At 44.5% G+C, this 17192-nt stretch overlaps 2 protein-coding genes across 2 annotated transcripts; both read right to left on the reverse strand.

The window, feature by feature from the left end:
- Positions 1-218: 218 nt before the first annotated feature.
- Positions 219-4312, reverse strand: MSTO1 (misato mitochondrial distribution and morphology regulator 1; the record flags this gene model as incomplete). The annotated part of the gene is made up of 14 exons (XM_082011691.1): positions 219-487; positions 733-851; positions 958-1059; positions 1286-1470; positions 1638-1769; positions 2317-2469; positions 2591-2725; positions 2818-2935; positions 3049-3187; positions 3509-3557; positions 3751-3826; positions 3897-3951; positions 4017-4140; positions 4238-4312. The coding sequence occupies 14 exons, from the start codon at positions 4310-4312 to the stop codon at positions 249-251; spliced, it is 1701 nt and encodes a 566-aa protein (XP_081867817.1). The 3' UTR covers positions 219-248.
- Positions 4313-4451: 139 nt separating this feature from the next.
- On the reverse strand, positions 4452-16124 carry DAP3 (death associated protein 3; the record flags this gene model as incomplete). The annotated part of the gene is made up of 12 exons (XM_082011401.1): positions 4452-4537; positions 4652-4769; positions 5022-5111; positions 5829-5888; positions 6304-6462; positions 6866-6946; positions 7324-7454; positions 7880-7972; positions 8419-8527; positions 9302-9403; positions 12536-12658; positions 16083-16124. 12 exons carry the CDS (start codon positions 16122-16124, stop codon positions 4452-4454), a joined length of 1194 nt encoding a protein of 397 aa, XP_081867527.1.
- Positions 16125-17192: the final 1068 nt, after the last annotated feature.

Consider the following 17192-nt stretch of genomic DNA (forward strand, 5'->3'; position numbering starts at 1 on the left):
ACACAACCAAAAAACCCCCAAAAGCGAAACAAAAACCACAACACAAACAAAAACAGATGCAAAAATGCAGCTCTCCTCCTTTACGACACCATTGCAAGTAGCTGGACAACTTCAGCCAGCCTTTCTAATACGATTTTGCTGAAATGAAAAGAAAGCAGCAGTTGAGCCACCTTTAAAGCCATTCCCTTTATTCTGAAAGTGATCTTAAAGGTATTTTTACTTCCACTATCTCTAGTAATAAAGATGAGTTAGTCTGAATCTGCTTCATCTTCAGATTCATGTGCTTCAAACCCTGTTTCATAGCACTGTGACAGAGTTCTTAGCTCCTGTAAGGCCTCCTGGAAGTCATCCTGTTCAACTCCTGCAGAGAAGAAGCTGGCCCATCGCCGCGTATTCAACTTCTGTAGATCCTTGTATAAGTTGTAGAGGAGCATGTGCAGAACCGGTGAAGACTGCAGGGCTGCTAGTACAGGGATGCTTTCAACAGCTGCAGGGAAAAACATCTTTGTTTAAATATACCAATCAAAATTGGTTCCCCAACCCTATTCTTTACAAACAGTTGCTTTACTTGAACTCGGTGTAGCATAAGAGTTGCTTAACACTCATAGTTTTTGCCCTATGCTCAAAAGTTTTGTGTGTTTTTTTTTTTTTTTAATCCTTCTCTGTTAGACCCTACTGCCCCTGACATGATCTCTTTCTGTTGCAAAGTACGTTTAAAGGGGCATTTGTTACCTGCTGGGGAATAACTGGGAGGTTTGTCCAGGAGGAAGCCTTGTCTGGTCAGAAGAGGAGAAAAGAACTGGGGGTACGGAGGTACAGTGTTACATGGCTGCTCGAGCACATGGGATGTGCTGTGAGGAAGAAGGTGAATAAAGTTATCCAAAACTTGTTCTACCTTCAGTTTACAGTTAGTGTTCCCTGGTCTTGAAAAAAAAAAAACAAACCAGTGTTACCAACCTGAATGCCCCAGGAAACACAGTGTGTAAGTAATGCTGCAGAATCTGCTCAGTGCTCTCACAAGCATGGAGTGGAGAAGTGGGCTGCTTTCCTGGACAGCTGCTGCAAAGAAAACCAATTCATTTTCCAAGGGACTTGACTGAAAATGTCACTGACTCAGCTGCTTTTTGGCTGTTTTGCTATAGAAGTAGCATGTCTAGATCACTAGACTTTTTTTCCCATTCAGCTGACTCTCCTACCAGAAGGACTGTGAATGACTTGTAAGAAAGCATTGCTGTTGAGAGTGCCAGCGTTCTGAAGGAAAAAGCGCAGTTCAAATGCTGATTACCTGATGTGACTTTCTTTGCAAATTCCTCGTAGCACAACAGACTGAGCAAAACAGCAGCTGACCTTTTGTTCCCTACATGAAGACAGAAGCTTCCAGGGCATATCCTGCTGATAGGCACATAAAGTATCAGGAAGCGAGTAGTCGTGCGGGGCAGGAAAAGGAACAGAAGCCCACGCAGCCACAACCTACAAGTCAGAGAGGGGGTGACAAATCACAATCTAGAATGCTCCCCATGTCCTGTATGTGCCTACATATGGCTGTGAAGTAGAACACCAACTCTTGCCTACAGCAGTAGTTCAGGTAGAGCTGAAAGGAGCAGAGGGTGCTGTTCTCTCTCTATCATCTCTCTTACCTTTCTCCCAGAGAAGTTAAGTGTTTCAGCGAGGTGCATCATAGAGCCCTGAGAGGAACAGAGCCGGTAAGGAGCAGTAAGGGTATCGAGCGCTGCTGCCAAAATTGCGCTACTGTGGTAGTTAAGTGATGCCTACGGAGGGAGACAAATGGAAGAGTTACAGGACAAGTTAAATTCATCTGTTCCTTAAACAACGTTTCTATGTTTAACTTAAGCATAATCTAAATTGGGCTTTCAGTGCTTAACAGTTATTTCAGGTTTTGGATAAGCAAGTCAGCTGTTTGCTAACAAGTGAGGTGTTGCCAGTTTTCTTGTCAGCAGCTTCTTAGTGCTCAGACAATGCTGGAGTTACATATTCCACGTGTGAATAATGCAGTAAAGCATTTTTTTTTCAGTGCCTTCAAAACTGAAGGCAGTACACCAACTGAAAGACCACAAAAAAGAAATGTGTTAGTTTTTAAGAGTATGAAAAAAAATATGGGAATTAAGAGTTGGCAGTTAAGTCTCTGCTAATAGTGAAAAATCAGTAAAAAAAAAAAAGTCTTTTCTGCTTAGCAGAACACCATCATGAAAAAACGTTGCTAAAGCTACATTGCTGCAGAAAACACTGTTCAGGGTGTGGTAAATCTGAAAAAGCCAAAAGCCAACCAAGGTAGGTAAACCACTATACAGTACATACATCATAGTTTATATATGGAAATGTAACAGGAGGTTGTGGCTTGATTCCTAGACTCCCACTGAGCGACAGGGGGCAAAAGAGCGAGCTGTGACTGGAGAGATGGACAATTCCTAGGGCTGTGTTCATCAGCCTGTAAAAATTCTTCTGAAAATCCTGTAGGGAAAAAAAATCCAACCATTAGAATCTCAAAGATGCAAACAAGAAACGGTCTAATCCACATTGGACATGAAAGTGTCACCTGTTCTTGGGGGTTTTTTTCTGTTTTTTCACTTACTCCTGCATTACTCATAACTGGAGTCAAGCCCCAGGTCAGGATTCCTTTTCCTGAATACTCATCGTAGAGCATTTCTGTCACCTTGGCACCAACTCCAGAGAATCCATTGTGTAGGTCACAAAGGACTTGAAATCCCTGTGTAAAATGATGGCAGCATCTGAGATTCTACTTAAACTTCAAGAGAAAGTTTCTTGAAAGAAAAGGGAGTTTGGACTAAGCTGACAAACCTGCAGATAATCACACTCTTCAACATAGAAGTGCAACCGATCTTCCAACTCCTCTATGCAGCCAGGATCTTGGAGCAGACTTTCACCTTGTCCAAAGGCTTCTAGACAACCACACTCCCTAAGAAAAAAAAGGGTGGGAAGCTTATTCTATGCCTTCTTAATTCTTCCTTGAAGGCAAAACTAAGATCCTGTTCTGGACAGTAGATTCTGAACCAAACCTCTAGGACATACCCATCATGCATGTACTGACGGATGACGTAGAGGCTCTTGGGATGCAAGTGCACGTTGAGGTAATCGGACCAGACCTGCACACTGCCACCTGAGTAAACTTCCTGGGAGACAGCGAGTCGTGAAGGGGCAGGAGATGCACCTGGAACGAGATAAATGTGAAGAACGAAAGTCTTCTAAACTCTGAACATCCCCTTGAATAAAGAAAACAAAAACAGCTTTTAGCCCAGTTTCTTTTTGCTGCTCTTGGACCCATCCTTCTGTAAGTAAAGAAATCCTATCCCATAGTTTTCCTGCTCCCCTCGTGCGTGTTCACTGCCAAGTTGTCCAGCATCAGCCTGCTGTCACGGGGCTTGTTCCACCGTTCTAGAGCTCTTTGATCCCAGTAAGTAAACCAAAGCCATCGGGACAGCACGAACTGGACAAAACACAAACGAGTAATGCACAGAAAATGCACACGCACCTTGAACTGAAGTGCTGGAACCTCCCTTTCCGTCAGAGGGAGCGTCTTCCTAAGGAAAAAGCCCGGTGCAGTAGTTTACGTGATGCTTTGCCTCATCCTTCCACGTGTTACGGGGCAGGAAGTTAAAGCAAACGCCACGAGTGAAGCAAACCCGCGCGGAGTCTGCGATACAGCCGGCGGCGTCCGGGCAGCGCTGCTGCGGCCTGGCAGCCGCCGCGACCCCCCGCCCCGCCCGCCCTCACCGTCCGGCGCCCGGCGTCCCGCGGCGCGGAGCCCCCTGCCGAGGCGCACTCGAGGTAGGCGGCCACTTCCCCGTCCCTGCAACACAAACCGGCGGCAGCTGCCGGCGGCCCCGCGCCGCCGCCCGCCGCCGCCGCCCCGCACTCACCAGGCCACCGGCGCCTCCGGGCCCGCGCCGCCGGGCCTCAACGCGCCCGCGCCGCCTGCAAGAGAGGCCGGTCACGGCGGGGCCGCCCCGCGCTCGCGCCCGCCGCCCGCCCCGCAGTACCTTTCAGCTCCAGCGCCACCAGGCGCGGCGTGTGCGTCTCCCGGCCCCGCGCCGCCCGCCCGGGACGCAGTAGCGCGGAGGCGCGGAGCTCGGAGGCCTCGGCGGGGCCGCGCAGCGCGGCGGCCTGCGGGGGGGGGGGGGGGGAGCGGGTCAGACCCGCGCCCTGCGCCTCCCCGGCCCCGATTCGCACCCCGCGCCGCCCAGGCCCCGGCCCCCCGCACCTGCAGCCCCCACCAGTGGGCGCCCACGCAGCCCGCGTAGTGCCCCAGCTGCAGCGTCACCGCCTCCCCCGGCATCGCGCTCGCGCCTCCCGCCCCGGCGCGCGGCGGGAAAGCAGGAAGTACGTCAGCGGGGAGGGCCACGCCCCCACCCTCCCGCCCCGCCCCAGGACACCGACACCGACAGGGAGCTGCCGCCGCTCCGGCCTTTATTGCGCTACAGGGGCCCCGCCAGCCGCTCCAGCTGCCGCGGGTTGGAGCCGCTCAGGAACCGCAGCTCCTCCTTCCCGTCCTCCGTGCGCGCTGCAAGACAGAAGGTGCGTGGGGGCGCGGCCTCCAGCGGGCAGCCCCGGCCCGCGGCCGCCGGCGCGCTGCCTGCGCGGGGGCAGGCCCGTCCCCCCCGGGCGGGGAGCTGACCTTTCTCGTGCTGCAGCCACTTGCGATCGAGGTAGTAGCGGTAGCAGCTCTCGAACTCCCGCGGGCTGTAGTTGGGGACCGGGACGGGGACGAAGGGGTCCAGCGCGTCGAACCCCTCCTGGGAAGCAAAGCCGAGGGTGAGATCCCGCGGCTGGGGGCAGCGCCCGGGCACGGCCCGCTCCGTACTGCGGGAGCTGCTGGGAGGGGGCAGAGCTCGGCCGCGCCTGAGCTCGGGCAGGGTTAATTCAAAGGAGAATAGAGACGAAGAGAGAGCAGAGCAGAGTCTGCCGCGCTGAACTGAACGCGGGTCCCAAAGCAGGGTTTGGGTTTGTCCCCGCGCGGAGGCAGGGGGGAGGAGGCCAGGACTCACCTTTCCCAGCAACTCCTGGGGCAAATAGGCAGAACTGGGCTTGAAGAGAGAGCCGGTCTGGCTGAGGGTTGTCACGATAGCACCCCCGTTCTAGAAGAAAGGTAGATTAGAAACCCTTTCAGCTGCAAACGTAGTATTTGTGAAATGGTTCCGGACTGATTCTAAACGAGTGTGGTACTTTCTTCCTTGATCTCGTAGTTACTTCAATTCCAAACTTCTGTATAATGGACTTACTAAAACTTTCTTAACTACATTAAGTCTGGCTACTCCAAGCACACGTGCAGAACAGAATACATAGATGGTGTTTCCAGTGCCAGCATTTAAACATGTCATTCTTACCTATAAACAGCTTTCAGTTGAAACAACTGAAATGCTTTAAAAAAGACTTTTCTGTATACTTTCAAATCTGAAGACTGCCTGTTAGAGATATTAGCACCAGAAAAAATGGTGGAAAAGCAAGCAGAAGGAGCTGACCTCCTAACAGCAAAAAGTTTAACAGCTTTTTTTAGAAACTTAAAGTTCTCGTTAGTTCAAAAAAATCATTAAGTGTCATTAAGGGTTATTAAATGCCTCTAGCTCGGGAAGCACAAGTCATAAACTGGAGTTTGGCACAGTAATCCAGAAAAAGCATTGTTATATATGTTTGACCTGTTCGTATTCTCTTTGGATGTCAGAAACCCTGCTGAGATACTAACCCTTACCTCGTCACTGAAGAACAGCATTATGTTAGATTTGTAGCCTTATGCTTATCGTCGTGTAGCTTTAATTGCCGAGAATAACGCACCCAAAGGTACAGGCTGAACTCACCCAATCATTCATCATCATCTTCCTTAGATTGTAAACAAGTGTCAGTTCCTCGGGAGAAACCTGATGAAGATTGTCTGTATCACTTTTTTTTGCCAGCAGTTTCCCTCTGAGACATAAATTCCCCTCCCCTACTTTAAATTAGACTGGAAGGACCACGTGCATTATTTAGGTGCATTTTTTTTTTCTTTGCTTTGACTTAGCACTGTAGCATTCAGCCTAAGTAATGTTACATAGAGAAATGCCCAGACCTACTATAACGAGACATATATGCGCTTTTTTCTTACTGAGGGAACTTTCTTCAGTTAAAACAGTCTAAACACAGTATGAATTTTGCAGGTCTCTCCAAACTAGCAAAGCCAAACGTATGTCTTTCCGGGATTACTATAGAACTTAAAAATGGACAACACACACACACCCCACCGCTCTCCCTTGCAGTAGGAATGCAGAAATATCATCAGAGCAGATCACTTCTTACAGGGCTTTTGTCTTCCTTCTTTAATGTAGTCCTTCCCCAGAGCGCGTTGACGCCATCCACTGCCACAAGAAGTCGGAATGAGCCAAGATGACATTGCTGCTTTATCTCTTTCAGCACAACCCCTACAGCGTCGCTGGCATTTCTCACACGAGCTAAACCCTTTGAGTAGAAAAAGGCACATAACTCAGGTTGGTTTTCTTGTTAATAAATAACGCTGGCAACTCTGGGCCCTTTCTAAAGCGGAAGGAAGATAAAACGACAGTCAACAGTCCATTTGTTCCTTTCAAAGGAGCAATCTGGTCTAAGGTACTGAGCGTCAAAGAAGTAGGAACTTTCAAATTCTAATTTTTGCTTCTACCCAAGTTCTCTGTACAGCTTCCTTTACAGATCCAACACATCTTCCACAACGTTTTTTTGTAGCCACCTTGTTAATAGGGCAATGCCTTGCATTTCCTAGAACTGGTATTTGTAAGATCTTTAGAAGCAATTTGTGCTACGTACACAGTGATGGGATCTTCTAATAAAAGGTAAGACAAAGCCAGAAGCACTTGTTGTTCCTTACCTGCTCCACCACTTCACCCAATGGCCTGCCCTCCTCCGTGCTTTCTCGTTTGCCCCACACATATTTTTTCTGTGTTTTTATCTGCAGTAAGAGAACTATGATTAAACTGGGAACTAAGTAGTGCAAAGGCAGCTTGGCAAGTCTGGATGGCAAGATTCCTGGTTCTTTGCCAGTGTTAAAGACTAGTGCAGAATCTGGGAGTATTATCACAAATAATGATCCCCACAGGGGGTCTTAAAGTAATTTTTCTACAGAAATTGAATTCCAGTGAAGGGCAGGGTTTGTATGCAGTGTGAGTGCATGCATTAATACATTAAGCATTTCTCAAAAATGAGCAAATCTAGCATTTGTGTCAAGGTGCTCAATGACGGGAAGCACATGCACACACAGTCCCTGAGAGATGATCCTGTGGGTAGTTCTTAGCTACTAACCAAAACAACTTGACAGGCTCTACAAACCTCTTTTAGGAAGCGTTCATTTGAGGTTTTGAAGTTCTTCAGCCAGAAAGATGCTTGCAAAGGCTGATCAAGCCGTTCTTTGTTGTAGGAAGACTGCATAAGCTCCCTGCAGTTTTTCACCCAGAGATGAGCTGTAAGCAAAAGAAAACAGTTGCTTTTTTTTTTTTTAAATCAAAATAATTGTACGAGTTGTGTGGTAGGGTGTGTGTTTGTATCTCTTAACCTTATTCTGCTATGCTGGGAAGAAAAGTCTGCCATCCTTAATTGATAAGACTCTTCCTTGAGAACAGAGGAGGTCACACAGACCCACACACAGTATGTCTTCTGTCATAGCTGTTAACAGTGCCGGGGGGGAAGACTGACTATAAGCATGCTGAGAGCCTGTGAAACATAACTAATTATGTTCTACTTTATTTTGGGGGGTTGTTCTTTATAAGCCTTCTCCTAAACAAAGATAATTTGCTGTGGCCTACCCTGCCCCTTTCACTTGAAGGAGCATCTTCTGGATCAGCAAAAGTATTTGATGTAGTAACACAGACAGCATCAGTGTTCTTACCATCTGGGATGTGCAGCACCAGCCAGCCTTGCCTTGCACAGTAGTGAACCACGTGACACAGAGTCATGGTTTTCCCTGTTCCTTTCTCACCGTCTCCAACATGGACTGTCAAGGAAAGTCTTCAAAAAAACCGATTCAATTTATACTTTCACAAAAGGCATAAAGGAAGTTCAAAGGTTGTAAAAGCAGGGATGGCATTCCATCATGCTTTTGTTCAGCAGCAAGCCTAGCCTAGAGTTACTTCTCTCTGTATCCTCCCACCACATTATATCAGAGCTGATGATTCCCTTTGCCTTACTTGTGCTGATAGCCCTATTTGTGTATCTGTGCCATAAACCAAATCTGGCTTAAAATAAAAGTATATGAGGTTCATGAACTTCTCAGACTAGCTTTGCTGACAACAGACATGTGGTAGAACCACCTCCTGAAGACTAAACCACAGAGGTCAGCATAAGATCAAAACATCACCCTAATCTGCATAAACTCACCTGCTTGCAATTAATTTGCATTCTACCATCAAGTACATGATAAAAAGATACAGATCACATATCTGACAGCTGGGTGTGCAAAGTTGGAGCTTTTCAGGTAAGTGAAAAGTTCTAGAGCTGGTTTTCGTACCATCAGGCAGGCTTCATTGAAGGTCTTAATCTGAGAAAAGGAACAGAACATGAACAGGAAGCCGGGTGCTGGCACACTACAGCTGTTCCTGACGCGACTCCGTCTCTGACTGGTACGGTGCAGCGTCTGGCCACGGCTCTCCCCTCTCTCTCCTCTCCCGATACCAGGCCACTCGTATCGTCATAGAAGTTTATCAGGTCGGTCAAGCGTGACTTCCCCTTGCTGAATCCATGCTGACTGCCCTGATGACTTTCCTGTCCTTTGTGTACCTGGAAACAGTTTCCAGGATTAGCTGTTCATCACCTGATTAGCTGTTCATCAGCGATCGAGGTGAGGCTGACTGGCCTGTCAATGAATCGGAAGTTAATCACCTAAAATTACTAACTCACAGGTAAGAAATCTGTTCCTAAACTCAAGCAGGCAGTCTACATTAGCTGCTTACGAAGCCTGATCCAGTCACAGCATGATCTGTCTCACAGCAGAAATCGGGAAGATTTTTTTGTTGCTGATATAAACCCATTTCATGACACAGGCTGTTTCATACAGAAATACAACTATGGAAAATATTTCTGCAATTTATTATGTACTCGGAAGTTAGAGGTGAAAAATACTAGGTAGAATGTTGCCTAAGGTGGAATTCTCATACCCTTCTGCCACCGTTCTGCTTAGGCTGACTGGAATAATTGCATTCTTGCAGCACATCACTCTCTCACTCCAACAGGAAAGTATCGTAGTTACGTGATGGATCTGGTTCTTCCCACATACCAGTCCACCACTCCTTACAAATCTGCCAAGACCAAGTACCTGCTGCTGGAAGCGATAGGGCAGTCCGTGTGGGAACACAGCCTTCACCTCCTCAAGTGGGATGCTATAATGGCGACCCTCATGGTGTTCTGCGTGGTTGGCCTGGGAAGGTAAAATGCAGACTGTAACACTTGGGAAAGTCTGATACCTTTTTTCTGGATACAGAAGGCCTGGGAGAATGGAATGGGGAGGGAACACTCAAAGAAAGTACCTACTTACTGTGAGTCAGAAGAACAAGCATATTAAAGTAAAGTAGGAATTGTAGTATCAGGACACTACTGGCAGATGCTTAGGAAGAGCCTAAAGAAAGGCCATCCTACCTGGCAATAAACAATAAAGGTATTCCTTAATCTTGTGTATGAACCATTGTGTTTTGTGGGCACTGGTGGCTCTGTGCTTCATAAATTTATCTAATCTTCAGTAGTCCACTTGTACTTTTGGTCACCACAGTATCTCAACAGTACTATGATCCCCTTTTCAGTTACCCCATAGATTCAAATTTACTTTCTTTAAGCCTGCAACAAAATTATGTTTTCTGGTTTGTTTTTTCTCTCAATAGTAATTCCTAATATGCCATTTGACTTTTTAACTAGTACTGGTCACTCAAGAACTCTGTTTTCCAGTCTGCTTTCTGGGGCACTAATTTCAAGCCCCTTGTTGTGACATAAGTGGTCAGTATTATTCCTCCAGCGGACTTGCATCATTCTGCATTTATTTGTAGTGACTATTTTAAGATCCCTGACTATGCACTCAAAAGAAGCGGTTGCTACCGGTATCTGAAAGTTTAATACCTGTTTCATGCCTTATTATACATCCTTGGTTTTTTCCGTTCATTATTATATTTTCCTACCATGCAATACTTGCAAAGCACTTATTTATTTACTCTTGGTCTAGTCACCAGGTTTTGTGTCTTGTGTAATTAGGACAGTATATAGACTATCCTGCAGTACTTCCTGTGTGGCTTTCAGCAACTTTTGTGCCAAGCTTTGAAGCTTGTATCATGTCCTGCTCTGCACTTTCTGCACTTTTCCATGGAATTAAAGTCAAAACATCTTCCTCAATATTCTTGTGCATGCCAATCTCTTGCTTCCATTTTGAAGCATCTCTGGTTGAGATTCTACCAGAATATAACAACTTCCTTGGTTTATTTATTTTGCAAAATAATTATCCAGAAAAGTAGTTTTATTTACTATTCAGAAGGAAAAAGCAGCAGTCATTATTTCCACCAGCTGTAGCAGGTTTGGGGGCTGATTCAGACTTTCCTTGTATTCCTGATTAGCTTTGGTGTAGACCCAGGGCTTAATTTACTGAGGTCCACAACAGATGAGACAGTACTGGTGTGGGCTGGTCGCTCACTTGTGCAGTCTGGCTGACAAATGGTTCGACCAGAATCACGAAACTATGTGAGCAGCTGTACCTACAGGTTTGATTACTGGCTGCTTTTGCCATGAATATTTTGCTTTTCCCAGTTCCTTGATGGACTCTTCACATGCAACTGCTGCAGCCCTATTACAGACCCATGAATTCTCTAGCCCCAGGATTCTTGATTCATGTTAGTCTCCCTGCCTTTCTTCAGACCAGATTTTCAGTCTTCCAGCATGAACTGTTCATGAGAACGTACCTGTTCTCTTACCTTCAGCCCGCCCTGCTCTGAAAAGCCTGTGGTAACTACAACCCTATTCCATACCTTACTGAGGAGAGGTCAATGTGTCCTGGACTGTACGGTTTACCTTGGTACAGCTGCAGGATTCAAGGTACCCACAGGTTTGCCAAACTACTTACGTGAAGAAACCATTTGGTAACTTCAGCAAACTGCTCTCTAAGCTGCTTGAGTTACCATCTGGTGTTTACTGGTCAGTAGATCTTAGCAACAGGAAGAAAATTTAAAAAAACCTGACTAGTCAATAGCTCCTCTGCTGTAAGGAGATGTTACTTGGAGATAGACGAAAGAGGAGAACTATTAAGAGAGACTTCAGTCTTTTTCCATGCAGAACCGTATTTCAAACTCTGGGCTGGATTCCCTGGAGCTTTCCTGCACGTGTTGGACACACACTAGCAGTACCTGTGTTTTTGCATGGCAGTGTTATCTATGGACTCACACAGAACAGCAGTACTCCGGAGACCATTTTCATTCTCAATTTCATCACCGACTTGCCGCTTAACCTTGGGCAAATTCCTTCACCCTTCAGTTCCTACGTCTCTAAAGTGGGTCAGTATCTTTATCCTCATGTTTAGTCACTTTGAGTTTTGCTAGTGGAAAAGTATATAAAAGCTAAGTCTTATTAAAAATTTAATTTTCATCTGGTCATCTTAATCCATTTTTAATGGGACTTTATGGTGCACAAGTACGGGTGCAGTCAGAGCTATCGGGTTTGCTGATGAAGTGAGCCAGCCGAGCCTCTCTGCTGCAATACGCAATCTGCAATACAGCACGTCTGAGGAACGCTGATCTGATAAATTAATAAGCAATGGTGGTTGTCGCCAAACATCAGGCACATGAAGTCAGAATGCCAAAGCCAGTTGCCTGGCAACATAAATGGTAGGCACAGGACAGTGGGGACAACCCTCGCCATCTGGACTCTTCTGTGCAATCTATAGAGACACTCACATCACGTGAGTAAGATCGTCTGCATGCCGCTTGTTTCCATAGAGACCCCAGAGGAATCAGTATTGAAAGCTCAAATTACAGAGGCAGCAGAAAAGCACCTCAAAGGCTTATTCCATTCATTTATTCCACTTCATTTTGTGCTTGAGACGGAGAGTGTGAGGCTGGAATTATGATGCTGGAGAGCTGTGCTGTGCTGAGGTCATCTGGGGTGTGTTTTTTATCCCCCTTCATAGCCAATTTGGGGATGTCAGGGAAGAATAACCCTGGAGTTGAAATTAACGGTGTGTGATGACAAACTAAGCCCCATCTGAGCTTCTACAATACACAGTCTATCTCAGCTATGCAACTGTAGAGAAGGAATCTACTTGTTCCCAGGAGCTTTCAGGCAGAGGACCATCCCTGTCTTGTTTAAACCCAGGCAGGTACACTGCACAGCCATGGCCTGTTTTCCTTTGGGCTGGGATTATGGTCTAGATGCCTATTATTAGGCCTGTGTACTCTCTTCCCTTCTGTTTACTAGACCAACACAATCCCAGTAAGCACTCCTGGCTCCATCACATCCACAGAGAGACTGATGGAATTTAGGCACTTGCTGTCTGGCAGTAACAATTGTGGCAGTAACTCACCGGGTCATTCTCGCTGGTATAGAAAACCGCTCTTGGTCTTTCTGCCAGCGTTTGGACATCCTGGCTGATAACAGAACTGAAGCAATCCTTGGCTGCCGTATGGAGGGCATAGCCATGGTCCAACTAAGAAAAGAAAAAGGCAAACAGACAACAAAGTTCTCATCAAAGATTACTGTTAAAAATCACAGGTAGTAGTTTGTTTTGTACACTCATTGCATGCAAATTATGATCGCATCAAGGTAGCATGCAATACAGCATAGAATTCTCTGCAATTAGAATAAAGATTCATCATTAGATTGTAAATTCATCATGAAAAACTACATTCTTTAGAACCACGTTTCACATTTAGATGCCTGCTTCTAAACCATTTCCATTCACTTAAGTCATCTACCACCTTAAGTCATCTAGACAGCCAAGCCCTGTAGCTGAAAGAGTTGTCCCCTTCAAGATTGCTTAAGAACACAAGTACAGCCATTAAGGTCTTATCGCTGGGAAGTTCCCACAATGTTTCTGCCTACACTAATGAATAGTAGCTAGTACCTTGAAAATTCAAGCTGTCTAGTAATCCATAATCGCCTCAGTTATTGAGGGATTAGTGCAGTGCTGCCCACTATTTGATATTTATAATTACATTCCCTGGACTGATTTTCCTAACCGTGTCCCTGCATATAGACTCTCATTATAACACAGACGTGGCTGAGAAACTGAAACAGCCAACTAAGCTGATTAATTCATTTTTCCATAGCCAGACTGCTGAAGCATGCCTGTAAAGCCTAGCCAAAATAGGCAAGAAAGTGAGTAGTAGAAGGACAAGCATTTTATTATGTTATGTTGAAAGAAAAATATGAGCATTTGTCAATGAATAAGAAAAGTGTATAGTCCAAACAGAGGCTGTGACCAAAGCAAGCGAAACTGAAAGCCACCGTTCATATTACTGACTGGAACAGTTGCAGGCTCCGCTGTAAACAGAGGAAGTAGTTTTGCGTTTTGTCTGTCTGCATAGATGATAGTAGCCATAAACTAAAGTTTAGAGACAGGAATAGCTGTTTCAGTTCTCCATGGCATGATGCAATTCTGCCATTATCTGAGTTTTTCCTCAGGGTCATCTGAAAACCACAAGGGATCCAGAAGAAAGTGTAATGTCGGATTACCCCACATCCCTTGTTAAACACGCCATGGACTCCTGAATCAGCATTTCAGCACTCTTCTTTTAGGTTGTACTCCATACTCTATATCCCTATGGAATGAACGGCAGATCACCAAACATTCACTTTTGTCATCACATTTTAAATCCACCTTCTTTAGTTCCCACAATGTTCTCTTCCTCCTCAAATCCAAATAATCAATTAGGATGTTTTATTTGGCTATGTTTAGTCACAGAAGTGACTTAATTTACAGCCAAGAGCAAGGCACTAAGATGCTAATTTAATACTAGAGCAAGCAACTATTGTCACCTATTCACCTAGAAAATGTTAGCCCTAGGTCATTTCTAGCCTGGAATCAGAGTCCCTCTCATTTTCTTTTAACATCCCACATTTCCTCCTCCTCAAACCTCAAGTGAATGTCTTGAGGCTGTAAGCTTTGCTCACATAAAAGAAAAGGCAAGCTCACTGCTCTGTGGACATCCTTTCTCTAGAATACCATACAAATCCTTGTCCCTAACTGGTGTAACGGTGAATGAAAATTAAGCAAGGATTAACTTCTTGCTCTGACCATGTCAGGTTTTTTTGTGCGTCTAGACTCAGCTCAAGACTTTTGTCGAATGATACTTAGTCAAACCAATATTAGCAATACACTTTTTAAAAAGCACAATCTCAGCAGAGCGGCATGAGTTGGATTTTCTATGGTACAAAAGCCGAGTCCTAGTAAGTACGATGAAGGGAGTAGAAGACAGCACAGTAAGACAGGATGCAAGTGTGAGAGTGATATGTCTTCAAGTCCAGTCCTCTGTTCTTACAGCCAAGTACATAGAATTTCTATTTTTCCATCAACAGAACATATCTCATCTTTAAATTACTACATCTTTCTCCTGGAAGGATACCAGTTTAGAACATCACTTCTTTGAGCCTTAGCATGATACGTCTTCCTCAAAATCACCATTGAGGCAGACCTTTTCCTTTGCGGACTGTAGCTTGCACTGGGTTGTAGAAGCAGCTTCTAAGTACCTGGAGACATAAAATCCTTCCTAACTCTTCGAAGTGGTACAAAATCAGGACAAGCTCCTAGAGTAGTGAATACAACGCTACTCACAGTTATCCTGAATTTGAGAGATACAGACTTGCATTTTATGAATTCCTGTGTTTCCATTTACAAAATTCATGCACAAGTGCATCTGCATTTTTAACAGGCTACAATAATACATTTGAGTGACCTAGAATACCACTGCTAATGCATTATATATCCTGACTTTATAGTAGCAACATGCCATTTGGTTCCTCCTCCTAAACAGCAGACACTGGCTTATCCCTGATCCCCTTGGCTTCACACAGAATGCCAGAAACATACACCTTTCTGGCTCACTGCAGAGCTCTGCATAGTAAACCCTAACATGTATGTTAGGTTCTCACATTTTCACATAATTTTTTAACACAGTTTATGCTTGTAATGTAGAGTGGATTTTATAGTAAGTTTCCATCTGCCAAAGGACAGAGTAATCTAAGTCAGATCCCTGAAATGGCAGCAAACTATCACGTGGTACATGGAGATTAATCACAAAGTCATGTGCCATAAGGTGGAGCTGTTCCTACATGATTCCACATATCTTAGTCACTAGAAATGACTGTTTATTTCATAAAGGCTGCCATCATAAGTACAATACTGTACAACCAGAATCTTGTCTCTGGAAACAAGCAGTCACATAGCCATCCTCTTTAATGGCTGCATATCGCTATGTACTAGTGAAAAAGCATTTAAAAGTCAATAACAAACAAAACAACTGAAATTCTTTACCATTAGGAAGTCATTCCAGATACACAACACTAATTCATTATGTTGTTTATAATATGTGGAAGCTTTACTGATAACATAGTGCTGCTGTGTTGTTATGGCAGAGCTAATATTACTACACTCACCTGAAGCACCGAGCCATCTTTGGCAAAATTATCTTCCCACCAGCAACACAGGTTTTGTTAAAGGCTAGTGGTTCTGTTCTGTATGAAGAGCTTCTTTCTTTGTACTTTCCAGCAGTGCAGAGCAAGTAGATTCTCTGTTTTCTGAGAAACACTTGCACTGAAGATGTAGAATTCCAGCATTCTGGACATTTCAGAACGCTAAGCTTTAGTCTTCTAATAAATGTCTTATTTAAGCCAACTATCCAGGCTTGCTTGCATGTTCTCTCTCTCCAGCCGACAGAGAGAAATGTAGAAGGAGTAACACACACAAGAAGTCTCTCTTTCCTTTGCCCATACACAACCAGCTTATAGGAGACACCGAGTTTTTATATGACGAATGTTAAGAAGCAGCTCAGTTTTTACAGTTGTAAATTGTCATTACAGGTCACAGGACAGCTGAAATATGGGAAGCAGCCTCATGCTATTACAGGACTTACCTTTAGAGGATGGTAGATAAGTCCTTTCAGACTTCTCAGCATTTTTTCTGCAGAAACAGAAGTGGGTTTTTTAGGGTTTTTTATTACGTTTAATGTATCTTATGCTGGGAGACAATTGTTCCTGCCCAAAGAGCTTGAAGTCTAGGCACACAAATAATTCAGACAAACTGTCAAAATGCTCTACAGCAAGAGAGTTGCCTACTGGTAAGTAGCATCATTTGCCTAATAAAAAAAATATTCCATTGATTACGTTGCCTTTTTTTCCAGAGACACAGTTACAAAAAACCCTTACTTTTTAAGTAAGATATTTCATTCATCTAGTGAGTTGGACAGACTCTTTTATTGGGGAAGAGCATCTATTTTGAGTGCAGCTGTTAAGAGATGTCAGAGCAAGGGCTGCACAGTGATTATTTTGAAGAAACGAATAATGCAGAGACTGCAGATACTTCTGTGTGTCCAGCTTCATCCTAATCATATATTAGTATCTACTGCTCAGCCATCTTTGATTACAAGAGGAAAAAGAACCCAAAAGAAAACACTTGAGCAATTGCGATGTAAAAATAGAGGCAAAAAGGTAGTAAATTAGTTAAATTTGTCATCTCTGCCAGCATTCAAGACCTTCTTCATACCAATTTCTTAGAAGAAAATAATGACAATATCCAACAAAGATGCTTTAAGAATTTTTGGTTGCGATACATTACACGATGCATTCAAAGCAAGATAATTACCTTGTAATTCCTTGGAAGGAATAGCTGTCTTGGTGGAATCACTGGCTAACTGCGGTGTTAATGCTAAGCAAAACAAAGATGATTTAACTGCGTAGAATGGCATTTACAGCCGTTACTGCCTAGAATGAGAAAATAACTCCACACCGAAGGACGTTGATTTTGTAAAGATGCTTTACATTCTTTCATCTAACAATCAGTGTACAATACATATTTGAAAAACAAGCTCCAGTTTTGCTACTTCAAGAATAAGTGAAGGTATCAGCCTGTGGATGCTGTTTTAGTCATTTTACTTTGGCATGCTAGCATGTACAGCAGAAAAGGAAGGAGAAATCCAGTTCTGCATGAGAATGTATCCCATTTGTTTCAAATCACAGATTTAACA

Source organism: Phaethon aethereus (assembly GCF_964289735.1).
Source record: "Phaethon aethereus genome assembly, chromosome: 28".
Classification (NCBI taxonomy): Eukaryota; Metazoa; Chordata; class Aves; order Phaethontiformes; family Phaethontidae; genus Phaethon; species Phaethon aethereus.